This window comes from Miniopterus natalensis, chromosome 3 (assembly GCF_054644295.1).
Source record: "Miniopterus natalensis isolate mMinNat1 chromosome 3, mMinNat1.hap1, whole genome shotgun sequence".
Taxonomy (NCBI): Eukaryota; Metazoa; Chordata; class Mammalia; order Chiroptera; family Miniopteridae; genus Miniopterus; species Miniopterus natalensis.
The window spans coordinates 63,039,740-63,058,350 of record NC_142083.1 but is presented as its reverse complement, the minus strand read 5'-3'; the positions used below and the strand labels follow the sequence as shown (position 1 = coordinate 63,058,350).

Genomic DNA, 18,611 nt, shown 5'->3' with positions numbered 1-18,611 from the left:
AAAGAGTCAGTTTTCAAGTCTCATCCCTGACACTAGTTGTGTGATCTTGGCTCCTCAATTAGTACCTCTAAGGACTTCCTCATCAACAGAGTAGAAATAATTGTATCTTTTTATTTTAAGGTTGTTATTAGGATTATAAGAGATACGAGGTAAAGTGGATTGTAAACTATAAAACATATATAAAAAGATATATTTAACATATATTCTTCGATCCCATATCCTTATATCTCCCCTGGAACCTTGTCCTATTAGGTATCTTTTCACTCTCTCACATCTTTACTCCCTCTTTCGATGTAGGTTTTTGTAGTGTGTAGCACTAAGGACTGTATAGAAGACTGTCTTGGATTTTCCTCCAAGGCCATATGGTAATTAGGACACCATAATTCTTGTGTGTGCCTAAGTTTATATGAGATTGGCAGTGGGGCAAGCTGGCAATAGCAATTATGTCACTTGTCATCACTGCTTGGTAAGGAAGGATATACTTGTAGTTGCACAAAGAGGAAATCTGGCATCTATAAGAATTTCTGAGACAGGGTCTGGTGCTCACTGTTGTAAAGGGTGTTAATGGGCACTCTGGCTGAGGAGGCACCTTACCAGTATAGGAGACCTATGGGACAGACACTGTTGTTCCCAAGAAATTGAGATTACCTTCTGTAGGATGGGATGTGAAACAGAGAGGGGTCCTGTCAGGAAAAAAAATCTTGTTATGTCACACAAGTAGTAATTTTGAGTCAGTATGACTTGCCTAGGATTGTACCCATCAAGATCATCAGTGATGGACTGTGATTCATGCCAAAAAGCTTACGTCCTTCTTATATCTCTAAATTTGACATGGTAGGTTTGAGGCCTAAAGCCCTAGAGGAGGGCTTCCTAATCAGAGTGCTGCAGTACATTGATTTACCACAAATGGTTTCTAGGTGTGCCAAGCTCTTGCTCTGTCAGCCATTGGGGCAGCCAAGCAGGACCTGGGTGTCTGGAGCCCCTGGTAAGGTGGCCTCTGGCCAAGAGCACCCTCCTCAGTACAGCTCAGTATGTCCTACGAATATCAGATACTCTTGTTCTTTTTGTGCTCTGAGGTTAGATAGGCTGAGAAGAACTGTTCTGGAGGACTTTGGTATAGCCTTCCTCCCCTGTCTCATTTTGTCCCTCTACTGGTAAGTAAAACCTCCTCCTAAATAGTAGTCCTGCAGTTTGGTCACCTGTGAAGTCATTGTACATTCCCTTCTCTTCTTTCTATTGTTCTTTTTTTTTTTCTTTCAAATTATAAGAGAAGGTTTACTTAGAAAGTTACAGAGGTGCCCGGCCGGGTGTGGCTCAGCGGTTGAGCGTCGACCTAGGGTCCAGGCGATCAGGGTTCGATTCCCGGTCAGGGCACATGCCTGGGTTGTGGGCTTGATCAATGACTCTCTCATCATTGATGTTTCTGTCTCTCTCTCCCTCTCCTTTCCTCTCTCTGAAATCAATAAAGATATATTAAAAAAAAAAAAGTTACAGAGGTGTAGTAAAAGTGAGACAGCTGGGCAGCGAAGGCTCAGGAAACAGTTTATAGAGGTAGAAGACATGCCCCTGGAGCTTAGGAGAGAGAAAGGCAAAGGTAACTCCCGGGGGAACAAAGAGGGGAACAGAAAGGCATGGGCCTATTCCTTAGAGGGCGAGTTTCTCTTGTTAATCTCTTCAGAATAGTGGTCCAAATATACCATTTGCCCTTCCACAAAAATGGCTCATTCTTTAATTTTCTGTATGAGCCTTCAGCGACTTAGGAAGTTTCTCTCTTACAGTTCTGAGTGATATTTGTTTCAAATCCAGCATCTCTTTCTCATTTCTTATCTTCTCTTTACTGAAGCATTTGAAGCTATTAACCTCTCCTTTTTTGAAATACTACATTCCTCTTGTCCTGCTTCCTGACCAGTTGTTTCTGGCTCCTTCACCATTTTCGTTTCTTCCTCTGACCTCTTTACCTCAGCTCCACTTTCTTCTTATCTTTGGGCAGTGTACCTTTCTACATCTCGAGGCCCTTGTACTTGCTGTTTTTTGTATAGACTCCTCCACCCCCGACCCTAGCATACACCTGGCTTTATTTCACATCCTTTAGGTCTTGGTTCATGTGATATTTTTGGATAAGCCCCCTACTTAAAATTGCAAACCACCCACATACCCCCTATTTAGAATCGCAAACCAACCACATATGCAAACCCTGTTCCCTGTCCCCCTTTCTGGCTTTATTTTTCTCCATATCACTTATATTTTAGCTGTTTGTTCACTGTCTCTTCATGTAATGTAAGACTCATGAGAACAGAGATTTGGGCCTGTCCTATTCACTGTCGTATCCCCACCCCTGTAACACATGTGGCGCACAGACAAATGAACCAACAGATGGTTCTTTATCAATCATCCCTGTGTTGATGGCATCCAAACTATGTTTCCAAACATGTGCTATTGTTTCCGGGCTGCATAGCCCTTTCTCTCTGCCTGCCAGGCTTTTCCTCCTTGCTATCTCTTTAGCATCCCAAGCTGCTCGTGTTTAAACCATTCCTCTCCTCGTCTTCCTCCCGTGCCTATCCTTGTTATTCAGGAATGTGGAACTACTACCAGAGAAGCCAGAAATGCAGAATTTTGGGTGTTTAATCCCTTGTTCTGTCTTTTTTTAAAAATTTGCTAGTCACACCAGTTGTCCCCCATAAGTCACCAGTTTTGGTGATTGATCTACAGACGAAAAGGAAGAGAATTTTTTTTATTAACTGCTGCTCTGTGCCAGCTACCGTTTAGTCTCATTTAATCCTCACACCAGCCCTCTGAGAGTGGTCATCTTTGTATTAGATTCAATCAGAGAAGCAAAACCACTGTGAATATTAAAGAATAAGGATTTAGTACAGGAATAAGATTTTACAGCATTGGAGAAGATGGAGGAGGAGTCAGGGTCTGAAAGGAGTAGTTGGTCGATCGGGGGAAAGTCACTGAAAAGCTCTCCTGAAGCACTGGCACAGGTGAACAGGTGAGACCTTGCAGGGGAATCTGGAAAGCCAGACACATGCAGCTGCCAGAGTGTGACTGTGGTGGAGGAGTCTGTGGAGGGCTATTGCTCTACATCCATTTATGGGCCTGGTGTCACAAGGGCAAGAAGTAAGAAAAACTTGGATTCCAACTATGTGGAAGGAGATTAACAGGATCTGCCAGCACCTCTGCCTGTGTCTCTTATTGCCCCTGAAAATAGCCAGGGCGTTGGCTGCTGCTTTACTTCCACCTTACAATTTTATAGATTTCTCCAACTTCAGGCCATACTGGAAGTTCTAGCATAGCCAAGTTATTACAGTACAAAACCACTGCAATAATTATTGCCATTTTACGCCGAGAATTTATTATAGACTGTAGAGAGAATATGTTCTCCAATGTTCCTCCATGCCTCTTCACCTCTGGATTTTGCTAGTACTCTTTTTTTTTTTTTTTGCCTGAGATGCTTCCCCTCCACCTGCCTTTTGTTTCCCTTTTCTTAACCTTCAGAGTTTTACCCATCTTTCTGTGCCGGGTTCCAGCGTCATGTTTTCTGAAAATCTTTCATCATCTGTTGTTTCCCCCGCCCCCACTTCCCAAGCCCTGAGCAGTATCTCCTTTTTCTATATTTCTGTAATACTTGGTTCATACCATTTTTATGGTACTTAGCTTGGTTTACTTGATCTTCTCTGCTAAGTTGTAACTTGTGTCTTGTTCATGTCTTATCCATATGCCCTTGTATGTTGTAGTTGTTCAGTAAATATTTAATGAATTGGTTATCCTGCATTGCACTCTGCATTTCAAAGCTGAAAAGGCTGAATTTGTGATAATGTACTTCTGCTACAGTTTGGTAATAATCAAGTTTCTTAATGTGCTTTTCTTCCTAATTCTGCAGTCTAAATGTTATTTAATACATTGTTTTTTGTTTTGTTTTGTTTTGTTAATTCATCTGATCTTCTCAAACTGCTGCTTAGCATGGAGCCCACTTATCACGAAAGCTAAACAGGCACGTTATATCATTCTAGGCCATGATCATGTGATGATTCGATTTATCCTAGTGATTCTCTTATGATAGTACAGTTCATGTGTTTGGGAAGAATTGGATTTACCTGCTTTGCTAGGATTAAAACTATTTTTTCTCAGGATGCATAATATAAACGTAAAAGTTAGATAACTTGATTCTATGATTCTTTTAAAATACCTAGTTTTAATTGAAAAGAAAAGTAATAAACTCTCTTTGGCCTAATTTCATCTAAGCATTCAACTTCTTTGAATTTACCTCACTTAACCCTTTTTGTGTGATATTGAAATGTAAAATGGTGTACTTATTTATGTAACGAAAGTAGTTAGCTTTCTACTTTACCTCTAGCTATGTCTTAGTTGACCATCTTAAATTACACATTTCAGAGCACATGGATTCTTTCAGATAATTTGATATATACAAATAAATACTAAGAGAATGCTTAGGATTGAGCTGTAAAACCTTATGGGAACAATAAGTTAACTTACAACTGTGTTACACTTTTAAAATATAAATAAATTATAGCATGAAAAACTCGAGTCAGGAACACCATTAGCGTGCACCTGGAAGAACTGAAGAAGGCTGTTAAAAGAGAACCTCTATGGTCCCTTCCTGTGATATTTTATTACTGAGATATTGTGCTCCATTAATTATTCATATAACTGAAGCATATCACTTTAGGTGGCAAACTTTTAGCAATTTCAGGTGGAAATCTTTCTCTTATTTGTATGTGCGTTAATAGTTTTCCTTTTATATACCTCTGATAAGGAAGGTTATTTTCATCTACAACCTAGGCATAATGAACACAGTTTAACCTTTTCTTGATAAATTCAGATCATCACTATGAGAAGCAGTTCTTGTATTATACTTGAATATAATAATGTAATATTCTTGAAGTTTTTTGAAACTTGTAGGAATTGTTGATCTAATCCTATTTAGCCCCCCCAGAGGATATTCTATTTGAGTTCTTATGCCTGCTATTTTATAATATTTCTTAATTTACTTATTGTTAAGATGTTACTGTGTTTCTTGCTGTTTTTATGTCTAACATACTGCTTTTAATCCAGGTTTTTGAAACTAATTAATTTTTTTTTAGAATTTTATGTGAAACAAGAACCTTTTAGGAGTAAATTTTGGTAAATGAATTTTAATTTAAAGTATAGACTTTGTAATTACTGTTTTTGACTACTCAGAGCCCAAATTTCAGGAATTAATATTTTCAAAATTTGGTGATTTGGGCAAAGTAAAAAGTATTTTTACTTTGAATTGTGCTGGTTTGCTTTAAAGAATCCTAACAAGTAATTTAGATAGTAGCAATTAAATGTTTCATTACTATTAGAAGCTTTAAGTTTAATGATATAATACCTGAAGTCATGGCCAGATTTTCATGAAAGAAAAATTGAAACTAGCAGGTTATTGAAGAGGAAATAAGATTGATAGTTGCTTACTATAAATTACTCGAAAAGGTTATGATAATTTTTTTACTTTTCTGTTTTAATTTACTCATGACTAACATAGATCTCCTAGCTAACTGGGAAAAATTCTAAAGATTAAATAGTTTTTACTTACAGTAATCCATTTGATGTTATAGCTGCCTTAAATGTTCTGCAGGAAATGTTCAGTTTTCCAGAGAATGCATTCAAGATTTGTCACCAAAAGGAAAGTTACAGGATAAGGAATATTAGGAACTGTCATCTATTTAAATAGCTGAAATAAAAATTACTAAGTGAAGTTGTAATAAATTAGAAATGCAAGTGTTTTAAAATTGTTTGGAGTTGACAACAAATAGTCCCAGTGAAAAGTGTTGTTTCTTTTCTTTATGAAAAAGTACTGAGTTTTCATTTCCTGAGGAAAGTACTTACCTTTGTAAGCATATTGGTTTCCTATTGCTGCTATAACATTTTACTGCAAACTTGGGGATGTAAAACAACACAAATGTATTCTCTTACAGTTCTGGAGGCCAGAAGTCTGAACTGCATTTTACAGGGCTAAAATCAAGATGTCAGGGGGCTGGTTACTTCTGGAGGCTCCAGGGAAGAATCTGTTCCTTTGCCTCTTGCAGCTTCTGGTGGCTACCAGCATTCTTTGACTTATTGCCACATCACTCCAGTCTGTTTCTATAGTCACATTGGTTCCTCTTTCTGTAGTTTAATCTCCCTCTGCTCCCCTCTTATGAGGACACTTGTGGCTATATTTAGGGCCCACCCAGGTGATCCAGGATAATCTCCCCATTTCAAGATCCTGAACATAATCACATTTGCAAAGACCTTTTTGCCATGTAAGGTAACATGCACACGTTCTAGGGATTAGGACCTGAATATCATTGGGGGGCATCATTCAGCCTACCAGGGTGAGTGTGGATACTCACTGTGTATCTACTTCCAGCTACAGTTTTCTTCTCCCCTGCCCACACGTTCTTATCCTCGCTCAAACTTTCCTTTCTTAAATTTCAAAAACCATCTAGGAATCACATCTGCATACCATCTTCTAGCTTGTTTATGTTATATGTGAAAATTAGCCTGTAGCTTCAGGCAGGTGGAACCTCAATTCATAAGTAATACACTGTCTTTAAGGGAATTAAAATCAGACTTAGGTGGTAGAGCCCTGGAAAGGGAATAGTAGTTTGTCCTACGTTTTAGTTTCAGCTCTGCCATTAACCATATAACTTTGAACAAGTTCTTTAGTCTCCCTAAGCCTTACTTGTTTTCATAAGTAAAATGTTTTTTATAGCTTTAAATTATATTAAATTATTTTCTGTTTCATCAGATTAGTATTGAAGACTTTAGTGTTCAGTGGTTATTTAAAATTATTGTTTTTTAAATTTAAGCTACTTTTATTTTACTATTGTCTAGAATTATTTAACCCCTTTTTCCCCCAACCATTTTATATTATTTTCCTACTCATCTATTTTGAAGTGTAACAAATTGTGTGGTTTTGATTAACAGGAGGATCAACTTTTTGTGGCATTGCATCGCTGTGTCTCATGGGTAAACTAGAAGAAGTTTTTTCAGAAAAAGAATTGAACAGGATAAAGAGATGGTGTATAATGAGGCAACAAAATGGCTATCATGGAAGACCAAATAAGCCTGTAGACACCTGTTATTCTTTTTGGGTGGGAGCAACTCTAAAGGTAAGAGAAATAATAAAAATGAGAAATGTATACTTTCTGTTAATACCAGCTGTGTTTAAAGGGTTTGGTCTATGACTATTCATTGAATATTATTAAGTTTAAGCTACTAAGTTTTTCCTGTTGCTCTGGCAAAGCTAGTGTCTATATGGTTTTTTGATAGAATTCAGTTATCTGTTGTACTACTTGAAAATTTCCATTCTTATAAAATCCAAGTGGCCCAGGTAAGAAAGTAGATATAAAAAAAACTTGCTACTGAAACTGACCAGTAGTCCACCTAGAGCAGGGATCTGTCTAAGCATACCAGTAAAGATTTCATGGGAAGACACTAATCTTAAAAGACAAACCATAAGTCATTTTCTTTAAAAATCATTTAAGGTTTTCTATTGTTTATTTATTTATGTAAACTTTCAGAAATGTATTGGTTGGTATGTTCATACATTTTCCCCATCTCTACTACATTTTGATATATCTAATTCCATAAGGTTATTAGCCACTAAATACCTACAGGTTTTCTCGTTTTTAAAATTGCCTTTCACCTTTAAAAAGTATCACTTAGTTGTGATATTCTGGAATCTAGCAAAAGTCTATGTTCATCTTCTATGTAATTTCCTAATTTTTCCTCTTAGACAAAAATTCATACCTAAGGTTGAAATGAATTCGGAAAACAGAATGATTTAAAATGAAGGCAAGAGCCGCCTCCCTCTCTCCCACACCATTTTTAATTTTTTTAATTATGGAAAATTTCAACATGCTCAAAAGTAGAGGGAATAGTATATAATGAATCCCTCTACGTCCATCAGGCAGTCTCAGCAATTTTCATCCCAAAGCCAGCTTTTCTTTATCCATACTACTTACTACCCACTACTTTTCCCCTTATTTTAAGGTAAATCCCAGATACCAGTTTTAAATTATTTGAAAATTTTTCAGTGTACTTGTTAAACAAAAATATCGTTTCTGAAAAACAGAACTGTAGTATTATTATCACATCTACAAATCAACCATAATTTCTTTTAATAGCCAGTCATTGATGGTATATGTTTCCTAGTGGATCACTTGAAGGAGGCGCATCATCTCTGGTGGTCTCTCCTTTTATGCAAAGGTCTCCAGAGTTGTCAGACCTGATTTATCCATTATAAAGTTCCCCATTAGCTTTTTTTTCTTTTTTGTATGATGGTCAAATCTACATAATGTAATACTTATCAGTTTAACTATTTGTAAGTGTACAATTCATTGGCGTTAATTACATTCATAATGTTGTGTAACCCATTACCACTGTCTATGCCCAAAAATTTTTCATCATCCTCAACGTAAACTCTGTACTAATCAAATGATAACTCTCATTACATCACCATTCTTTCCTCCCTCCAACCTCAGTTGTACTTTCTGTCTCTATGAATTTGCCTATTCTAGATGTGTCTTATAAGTGAAATGACTTGTGTTTTTCTGTGTCTGGCTTATTTCACTTAGTATAATGTTCTCAGAGTGCATCCATGTTGTATCATATGTCAAAATTTCATTCCTTTTTATGGCTGAGTAATAAATATTTATTTTATGTAAATACCGTATTTTGTGTACCCATCTGTCTGTTGATAGATATTTGGGTCATTTGTACATTTTAGCTATTGTTAAGGTGGCTATATAGTCAATAATATTGTAATAACTGTGGATGGTGTTAGATGGATACTAGACTTACAAGTGTGATCATTTTGTAAGGTATATAAATGCCTAATCACTATGTTGTACATCTGGAACAACATTTATATCAAAACTAAATTTTTTAAAAAAGGTACATTTAGATACAAATGTCTGTTCAAGTTCCTGCTTTCATTTCTTCTGGATATTTACCTAGGAGTGGAATTGCTAGATCATATGGTAGTTTTATGTTTAGCTTTTTGAGGAGCCACCAGACTTTTCCATAGCAGCTGCACCATTTGACATTCTCACTAGCAATGTATGAGGGTACCAGTTTCTTTACAATCTCATGAACACTTGTTTTTTCTGTCGTCGTTGTTTTTTTAATAATAGCCATCCTAATGGGTGTGAAGTGTTATCTTGTGGTTTTGATTTGCATTTCCCTAATGAATAGTGATGTCGAGCATCTTTTGATGTGTTTGTTGGCCATCTGTGTATCTTCTTTGGAGAAATATCTACTCAAGTCTTTTGCACATTTTTAAATCAGGTTGTTTGTTTTCTTGCTGTTGGGTTGTACAAATTCTTCATGTATTGTAGATATTGATCCCTTATCATGATAAATGACTTGCAAATATTTTCTCCCATTTCCTGGTTGCCTTTTCACTCTGTTGATAATGTCCTTGGCTACGTAAAAGTTTTTTAATTTGATGAAGTCCAATTTACCTTTTTTTTTTTGGTCTTATCTGTGCTTTTGGTTGTCATATCCATGAAATCATTGCCAAATACAATGTCATGCAGCTTAATCCCCAAATTTTCTTCTAACAGTTTTATAGTTTTAGCTCCTTTTTTTATGTTTTAATTTATCTTTATTGTTGAAAGTATTACAGATGTCTCCCTTTTCCCCCCGTTGATCCCCTCCACCCTGTATTCACCCCAGCCTTCACCACACTATTGTCTGTGTCCATGGGTCATGCATATATGCATATAATTTCTTAGGTTAATCTCTCCCCATCTACCCCTGCCTCCCCTCTGAGATTTGTCAGTCTGTTGCATGCTTCTTTGTCTTTGGATCTATTTTGTTTGTCAGTTTATTTTGTTCATTAGATTCCTCATATGAATAAGATCATGTGATACTTGTCTTTCTCTGACTGGTTTATTTCACTTAGCATAATACTCTCCAGGTCCCACCATGCTGTCTCAAAGGGTAAAGGATTCTTTTTTTTTTACAGCTGCATAGTATTCCATGGTGTAAATGTCCGAGAAGATGCTTGATATGATTTCAGTCTTCTTGAACTTGTAGAGACTTATTTTGTGTCCTAACACATGGTCTGTCTTTGAGAGTGTCCCATGTGCACTTGAAAAGAATGTATATTCTGCATCTTTGGGGTGAAATGTTCTATAAATATCAATTAAATCCATCTGATCTAGCATGTCATTTAGAGTCACTATTTCCTGGTTGACTTTTTGTCTGGAAGATTCATCCAGTAAAGTCAGTAGAATGTTAAAGTCCCTACAGTACAATACAGTTATAGTTTTAGCTCTTGGGTTTAAGCTTTAGGTCTATTTGGGGTAAATTTTTGTATATGATATAAAGTAAGGATCCACCTTCATTCTTTCGCATGTGGATATTCAGCTTTCTCAGTGCCATTTGTTGAAAAGACTGTTTTCCTCCCATTAAATGATCTTGATACCATTGTTGAAAATCAGCTAACCGTATATGTGAGGGTTTGTTTTTAGGCTCTCTGTTCTATTCCATTGGTCCATGTGTATTGTCCCTATGCCAGTACCATACTGTTTTAATTGTAGTAAGTTTCAAGTGAGGAAATATGAGTCTTCTAACTTTATTTTTTTTAAGACTGTTTTGATTATTTGGGGCTCCTTGCAATATCATATGAATTTGAGGCTTGGCTTTCCCATTTCTTATAAAAAAGGCTGTTGACTTTTTTTTTTAATCCTCACTAGAGGATATGTTTTACAGATTTCAGAGAGAGATGGGGGGGTGGGGAGAGAAACATCAATGTATGAGAGAAATACAGATTTGCCTCCCATATGCACCCCCATCAGGGATCGAATCAGCAAACTTTTTGATGCACAAGACCAGGCTCCAACCAACTGAGCCACAGTGGCTGTTGAAATTTTGATAGAGATTGCTTCAAATCTATACTTTGCTTTGTATAGTATTGACTTCTTAACATTGCTGTCTTTCTGTCCATGAGCATGGGACATCTTTGTTCTAAATTTTTAATTCTTTTAGATGCCATTGTAAATGGAATTGCTTTCTTAATTTTCTTTTGGATTATTTGTTGCTGGTGTGTATAAACCTTATCACTTTTTAAAGAAAGGTTTTAGCAGTCATTGAAAATCATTGCTTAAATCCATTGTCATTGGGAGTTGCAAAATGGTAATATTCTATGATTTCTTTTAAATTTATTAACTAGGATTATTTTATAAAGACGAATTAATTTACCCTAAAGTATAGTTGGTGCAGAAAAAGGCAGGTAAATACTTAATTCTTTCTCGTAATTTTAATAATATTCATTCAGTACAGTGAGTTTGGTTCCTTAGCATCCCCTAAAGTTTCCCAATAAAATAATTAGGTTTTAGGCTTTTTTTCCTTTTCAGTATCATCGTTCACTCATAAACTTTAACATATTTTGTATGTTTTAATCCATTACATTGTTCTTTTTAATGTTCAAATTGTCCCATATTTAGCCAGTAAAGGCCCTTCAAGTTGACTTTGGGGTTGTTCTGTTATGACCTTGGTAGTCTTCGACAGCTTTCTAAACTCAACCACTTTCAGTTTTTAAAACTTTAATTCTTGTGGATAACTTTAAATAATATGCTGATTTCTTGACTCATCACCATTACACATTGTCTTTAATTCCCAGTTATGAAAAATGAAAATTTAGCCTCCTTTTTTTCAGCAAGTTGTTACTAGTTTTGTATGTATGTGTATTTGTTTTTCTTTTTTAGTTCTGAACCTTTTCTCCTCTTCTATCTTCTGATTTGGCCAATTTACCTTTACTTTTATAATGTCAAATTTGATAACATTCACATTTTGTACAGAAACAATAAAATACTTTATGCTTCACCTGTAGGTTGATTCTAAAATTTAAAAACCAATAATCACTTATTATGATTACATAAATATTGTTTTTTGCTGAACCAAGTATAGTGTTAAGATTATAATTTCTTTTTATGTAATGATCTATGTGCCACTTGATAGAAAATGTTTCCAGCATCAAAACTCTAAAGATTCTCTCCTTGTATTCTATTAATTAAATCAAAATGAATATGTTTGTTTTTTATTTGTATCATAACATTTTTTTATTGGTTTTGTTTTTATTTTTGAGAAATAGTGCTTTTTCGTTAATCACTGATATCTTCTGTGCCTCTCTGAGTCATTAACACACTTTCAAATGCTTTGTGTCTTACAGAAATTTCTTGAACTCTCTTGCGTACTGCTTACCACCCCTTCTCTTTACACTTTGATTTATTCTTTATTTTTTTCTATTTAATGGGATCTTAAGAGAGAACAAATAGTACATGTCCTCAGTCTTTAAGCTATATAACTTTTATGCTAAAATCATATTTGTCTCATCTTTTATCTTTCCTAATTAAAGAGCTATAATTTTTTTTACTATTCTCAAACAAAGCTGTCTCTAGCATCTGGTTAATAATTTTTGTTGCTCTTTTATGAAATATTTTTAGTTCTAGCTACTACCAGTTTGTAACTTAAATAGCTCGAAAGCTTATCATAAGAGTTAAAATATAGGTAGACAAAATTGTAGTTTTTTCAGTGACTGAAGAAGTTGAACAGATTGGGGAAGTTGTGATGAAAAGGGGTTGTGGGCATGGTTCAAAAGAAGGATACAGTGAGTGGGCCAAGAAATCAGGAGAGTAGATTTGATACAATAATAAACAAGATCATGTGGTTGACTGCTTTTAAGTGCTCAACTCCCCAGAGGTTTGCTCTGAGAGTCTTAGCTAGAGAAAAGCATATTTAAATGATATATATCTGAAAATTGAGCCCATGGTTGATATGAAAGTTTTATGTCAGTAAATTTATATTTGTCATGTCATTTCAGCTTTTGAAAATTTTCCAGTACACTAACTTTGAGAAAAATAGAAATTACATCTTGTCAACGCAAGATCGCCTTGTAGGGGGATTTGCCAAGTGGCCAGATAGTCATCCAGGTAATTTATTTTTTGTATGAATCCAAAACTCTTCTTTTTATTTCTTGACTAAACCTTCAAGCATCTTTGTCAGAAAGGGCATATAGAAAATTTAACTGTAGTTGTAAACTTAAAAATAATGTTTTTTAAAAGGTAAATTGTTTAAGTTTAGGGTAGACTTAGGGTGCTGGGGTTATAAAGGAAGGGTTTGATTATTAAGATGTATTGGTATTGTTTGCATTTTCTAAATATTTTACTTAGCAATGTTTTATTTCATTTGAGGCAATAAGGCATCAGATAGTCTAAATAAGCCCTGTCCAAATTAGAGAATCATTTGATCCATCCAAAATCTTCAGGATTGTTAGCTATCACTTGAGCTACATAGAAAAAATTGCTCTTAATCCAAAAGGAGGAACCCGTTTTTGCTCTTTTCAGAAATTATTATATCAGAAATCTCAAGTCTTGAATACAGGTGTGTCCCTCACTGTTTAGACTTTTGTTCTCTGAATTTTGGCAGATTCTGGTTATTCTTTTAGCTGAATACATTACTATGTGAACTCGCACCATTCACTATCTAAAACTAGGAACCAAATAAATTCAAACAATATGATATTCCATGCTTTCCAAACTCAGGAATGGGTATAGATGTGAAGGGCAAAGGATTCTTGTGTTTCATAAGCACTTTTAAATGTTTTTTTCCAAAATATTGAAAAATCTATGCTAATAATGGCATTTCTTCAAAATATGTGTATATTTCTGATATTTTCCAAACCTTATTACAAGCTTTATACTTTTAATATAAAACTGTTTGCTCAGTAACTACACGGATGCCATCTACAGGCCCTTCAGACTTCTGCCAGCTGAACTCATTATCTCTATGCTCCATCTGACCCCAAAACTTTAGTGGCGCTAGACCCAAGTTCATGCCTAGGATTCTGCAGAAATCTTATCATTAGTCATCCTGCCTCTAGCCTAGTCCCCCTCATTGACACTTTGCATGTGTGTATGTACACACATGGAGAGGGGACCAAAGCTTTTTTCAGACTCTCAAAGGGATCTCTGATGTAAAAAAAGGTTGAGAACCTCGAATCTAAACTCTTCTATTAAATCTATTTTAAAAATTCAAAGACTTTCTCAGCACTCATAGTCATTTCTTTGGCATGGCACACAAGGCCCTCCTGGGATTTGGCTCCTCTCCCACCTCTAGCATCATTCTTCATGCTACTGGCCCCTCCGCATTATGTTTTTAACTCCAGCAAAATGAATCTATTTATAACTTCCAAAAACTCACTTTGATAGTTCTTTAAAAAGAACTCAGAACACTGACACTTTTGATAAGCAAGTTGACAAATTATTAGCTATAAATAATATGAAACTAGATTCAAAGAATGATTGTTTTTGCAGCATTACTATAGAATCATAGTTTTTATTATTAGCCTAGAACCTCTTCAGTTCATATCCTATCATTGAACTGCTATGGTCAGAATATGTACTTGAATTAAATAAATAAGGGTCTCATGAAATCATATTTTGTACCTGAAATGAACAGGAATATTTCTTCACATCCATACTTGTATTTTCATGCAAAATATTCTTCTTTAGAAAAAAAATGTACAATGTTCTTAATTCTAAAGCAAAATAATATTTTAAAAGTTTTGGTTTCTATAACACATAGCCAGAGATATGTTAGAAAAGGGACTCAAGAAAATTATTTTGGTCTTGATGTCATTTTTTTCAGTCAGTGCATGGTGCTATTTTAACAAATAATGACAGTCTCTTAGAAAGCATTTCTTGTATACTTGAAATACATTTTGAGTATTTACAATAGCTTTTTAAAACGAAAATTCTTGAAGCTTTTTTCTTGCGAGATCAGTTTCTAACTTCAACATTTGTGTGAATACTTGGATGTAATACTTTTTACAGATATGTTACAATGTCTTCAGAGCCTGTACACTACAGATCATAGAAAGTCTTTGTATGATAAGTTGAACTTATGTGGATAGACCTGAAACCTGTTCCTAGAGCCTTTATAAAAGTCATTTAAACAAGTCTTTAAAATTATCTTATTCTTGGTTCGAATAAATCTAGTAGCAGATTTGGCACAAAGAGATTTTATATACATTAGTAGGGGGTACTTGAGAAAAGAATGGTTTTATATGTATTCAGCATCTAAAGTGCTTGAATACATTACCACTTACAGATAAGAAGTGTTGTTGTTTTTTTAACTATTTGAGGTTTGAAACAATTAACTGGTTCACTGGATTTTACAAAAATCCTTTTGAGAAAAAAATAAGTTTATTTTTACATTAACTGGAAAGTGTAAGGCCCTATTTTATGTTATTCTGGGTGTATTTTATTTCTCTTTCTATTCCATATTTTTCTGGAAAAGTTTTCTTGTTTTTAGATAATAAAATTTAATGTTGCTCTGTGTCTTTTATAATTTTAGAGTAACTGCAAGGAACATATAATAGTACAGGGAAAATCAAAAATTTTTGTGGTTTGAAAATTAGAGGAAAATGAGCCAGAAGAAACCCAAGCATTCTCTGAAAAGACAAAAGGGGATTAACATGGGCCTCCATTAGTGAAGTAACTTTTTCACAAGTAACATTGAGTACGCACAACTATTTGTCATTCTGTTATGAAAAGTAAATGATACTCGTGTAAGTAAAACTTTTTCTTTAATTCTTTTGACAAAGTTTTACTTGGTAAGATGTTTTGGACTTTAATAACTCTTGAGGTCATAAATGATGGCCAAATCAAAAATAGAAAAAAATTTTTACTGCTACAAAATCTTTTTTGTAGTGTTCCCGTAACTGCAGAAGTCTGAGCTTTTTGGAAGTCCATATAAGGCTCTCGGGCAGGCAGCAGCCTTGTGATTTCAGTGGCCACTTTAGTGGAAGAGGGTTGCTGACCCCTGAAAGATGGGAAACTAGTGAGGACAGTGTAGAAGAATTGTTATGGTATGAACACTCACATGATTATAGCCAAGTAGAATGTAAGCTTGTTTTTATTTTCAGGTCAGATATTTTTAGAATGACTGACAGTACCCTAAATTGGAAAATTAAATATGGTACAGCATTCCAGAATGCATTATTTTGCTTAAGTGCCTTTTCTTTCAACACAGTGTTAGGATAATCTATGGTTTAGGTACTGTCGGAAGTAAAACTTGGAGGGGAAGGGTACTGCTCCCTAGATTCAGAGGTTTGTTCATTGTACTTTTTAAGAAAATATTTTCCTGTTATGATAAGTTAAAGCCCCTTGTTTCCATATTTTTGTAGTAAGTGAAAGGAGAAATCCACTATAGTGAAAAGTCTTTTTTTATATTACTGCTACTCTTCCTTTTTGTTCTTTAATCACTGAGGATGTTGGAAATGTCACTTCTTCAACAGGAACTGTTTTCCTTTGTGAATATTATTATCTTGAATAAAATATCTGATTTTGATCATCTGGTTTTTAAAAAAATTGATCTTTGAGACTTTATGAAAGCCAATATTTTTAAAACTATATTTAGAATTTTTCTAAACTTATTTTTAATGTAGTGATGGGCTCGTAGATATGTAGCTAAAGTATTTTGTAATGTACAAATCAGAGTGCCTATTGTGACAAAATGCCTCATTTTCAGATGCTTTGCATGCATACTTTGGGATTTGTGGCCTGTCACTAATGGAGGAAAGTGGAATTTGTAAAGTTCATCCCGCCCTGAATGTAAGCACACGGACTTCTGAACGTCTTCGAGATCTCCATCAGAGCTGGAAAACCAAGGACTCTAACCAGTGCTCAGAGAATGTACACATCTCCACATGACCGACTTTAGATTGGGAGGGTGGGGGGATTTGTAGCATAACTGTAGCTCAAGGTTAAAAGCCATGTATAACCAAGTGTGCTCTTTTTTTAAGAGGTATAGTCTTACAATCAAATCTTGTGCTGGTGTCACTTTGGGATATGGTCTTGAGCCAGTATTTGTAGTGGGTTTCAAGAAAATCTTTGAAGTTTGAACCACAGTGGACTCTGTTGTGGTTCTTAAATGTTTATACTGTATTTCTAAGAAGTTCTTTGAGGAAAATTAACTGTGTGTATGTAGGTTATCTTTTTTAAAACCCCTTAGTACAAATGTATCATATTATAAAATAGACAGAAATCTTCAAAACAAGTTTACAGTTCACATAGCATTGATAATCTTTGGGTGAACACTTAGTGATCATTTAAAAAGCTTGATTGCTGATGGTAGAAAATTGAATTAAGTATCTGGGATTATTCTTGAAAACAATTGATCCCATAATTTTTAAAAAGAAAAATGACTTATTTTGTCTCATTCATAAGTGTGTGCCAATTAAACTTGTGTGGCCTATATAAATGAAATTAACCTCATAGCAAGAATGAATGGGTTTAACTAATACAGTACTTTTTTAAAGGGAGATTGTTTTAAGAAAACTATTATGTACCTGAGGGAAAAGTAATTTAACTGTATGTGATAGTGAATGGAAAAGTTTTGTGCTATGCAGATCATTTATTTAGATGTTGCTCGGATGAATAACAGTTATGTTTGATTTTAATCTCAAATTACTAGTTCCTTTTTTTTCCTTTATGGGGAGAAAACAGTATTATCTGGAGGAAAAGATAGTTAGTGGTTTCGTTTATTTTTCTGAGATATGTGATATTATAAATTATACTTGTACTTTTATAACTGAGTTATTTTTAGCCACTTGGATTTTTTTTTTTTTAGTTTGTTGTCCCATGTTTTAGCTCTTCTAATTTCAAACTGATAATTTTCTAATTTTTTCAAATTTAATAAGTATAAATTTAATGAAAAAGCAGGACCACTCAAGTAAATTTAATGGTTTAGCTCCGTACATGGGCATTTATATTTTTATATTTTCAGGTAAGTCAGAGGGAAATGTACTATTTAAGTGTTAAAGACTGGGGTTTTGCTTTTGTTCTTTTATTTATTCTATGAACTTGCTAATTGTAAAGGAGGTAATGTAAAAACTCATCCGGTCACTAATCAGTTTATTGGTAAATCACATCAGTGACTATCGGTCAGTGACGTTCAAAGATATGAAACTAGTACTGAAATGGAAATGGAAAACATTTCACCAAAGGAGCTGGATTTAAGTTACAATCATGGTGATAATAAATGTTGAAGTATTTGTTCTCCACGTATCAGTACAAAAACTAAATTATTAGCATCACTGTTTAGGTATAGTCATATTTAATATTTTACTTTAATTTCTTTCCTAAATTGGAAAAAAAATAACCTCAAATGATGCTTCTTCCCAAACAAAGGGAAAGCTAGTATATACTTAGAGAAATGATTATGTATTATTGATATGGATAGTTTTAAACTTCAGTTTGCCAGAGTAAATTTTTTTTAATTAGAAGTAAAATCAATTTTCTAATGATAGGAATAAGTTTAACAACATATGTCATCCTACCATGAGTTGCTTCTGTTTAAATTCAGGCAAATTAAAACATCCACATCTCAAACTATGTCATCTTTTAGCCATCGGGAGTTAAAATATCATATATGTATGGCTTTTGAACTATATGCAAAACCCAGACTGTTTTTCCTGAATCACCATTAGTGGTTGGAAGGTGGGAAAGTTAGTAACAGTAACTGTATTCATAAAAGAAAAAGAATTCCAAGGTAAAAAGTATTTCATAAAA

General features: G+C 34.5%; 1 protein-coding gene across 1 annotated transcript in view; it reads left to right on the top strand.

Moving 5' to 3' along the window:
• PGGT1B (protein geranylgeranyltransferase type I subunit beta) overlaps positions 1-17,097 on the top strand; it is a 44,469-nt gene extending 27,372 nt beyond the window's left edge. The window contains exons 7-9 of the mRNA XM_016224922.2: positions 6,955-7,139; positions 12,860-12,968; positions 16,570-17,097. Of these exons, the coding sequence (XP_016080408.1) occupies positions 6,955-7,139; positions 12,860-12,968; positions 16,570-16,751 (476 nt within the window). The 3' untranslated portion in view covers positions 16,752-17,097. The remainder of the gene's footprint in view (positions 1-6,954; positions 7,140-12,859; positions 12,969-16,569) is intronic.
• Positions 17,098-18,611: the final 1,514 nt, after the last annotated feature.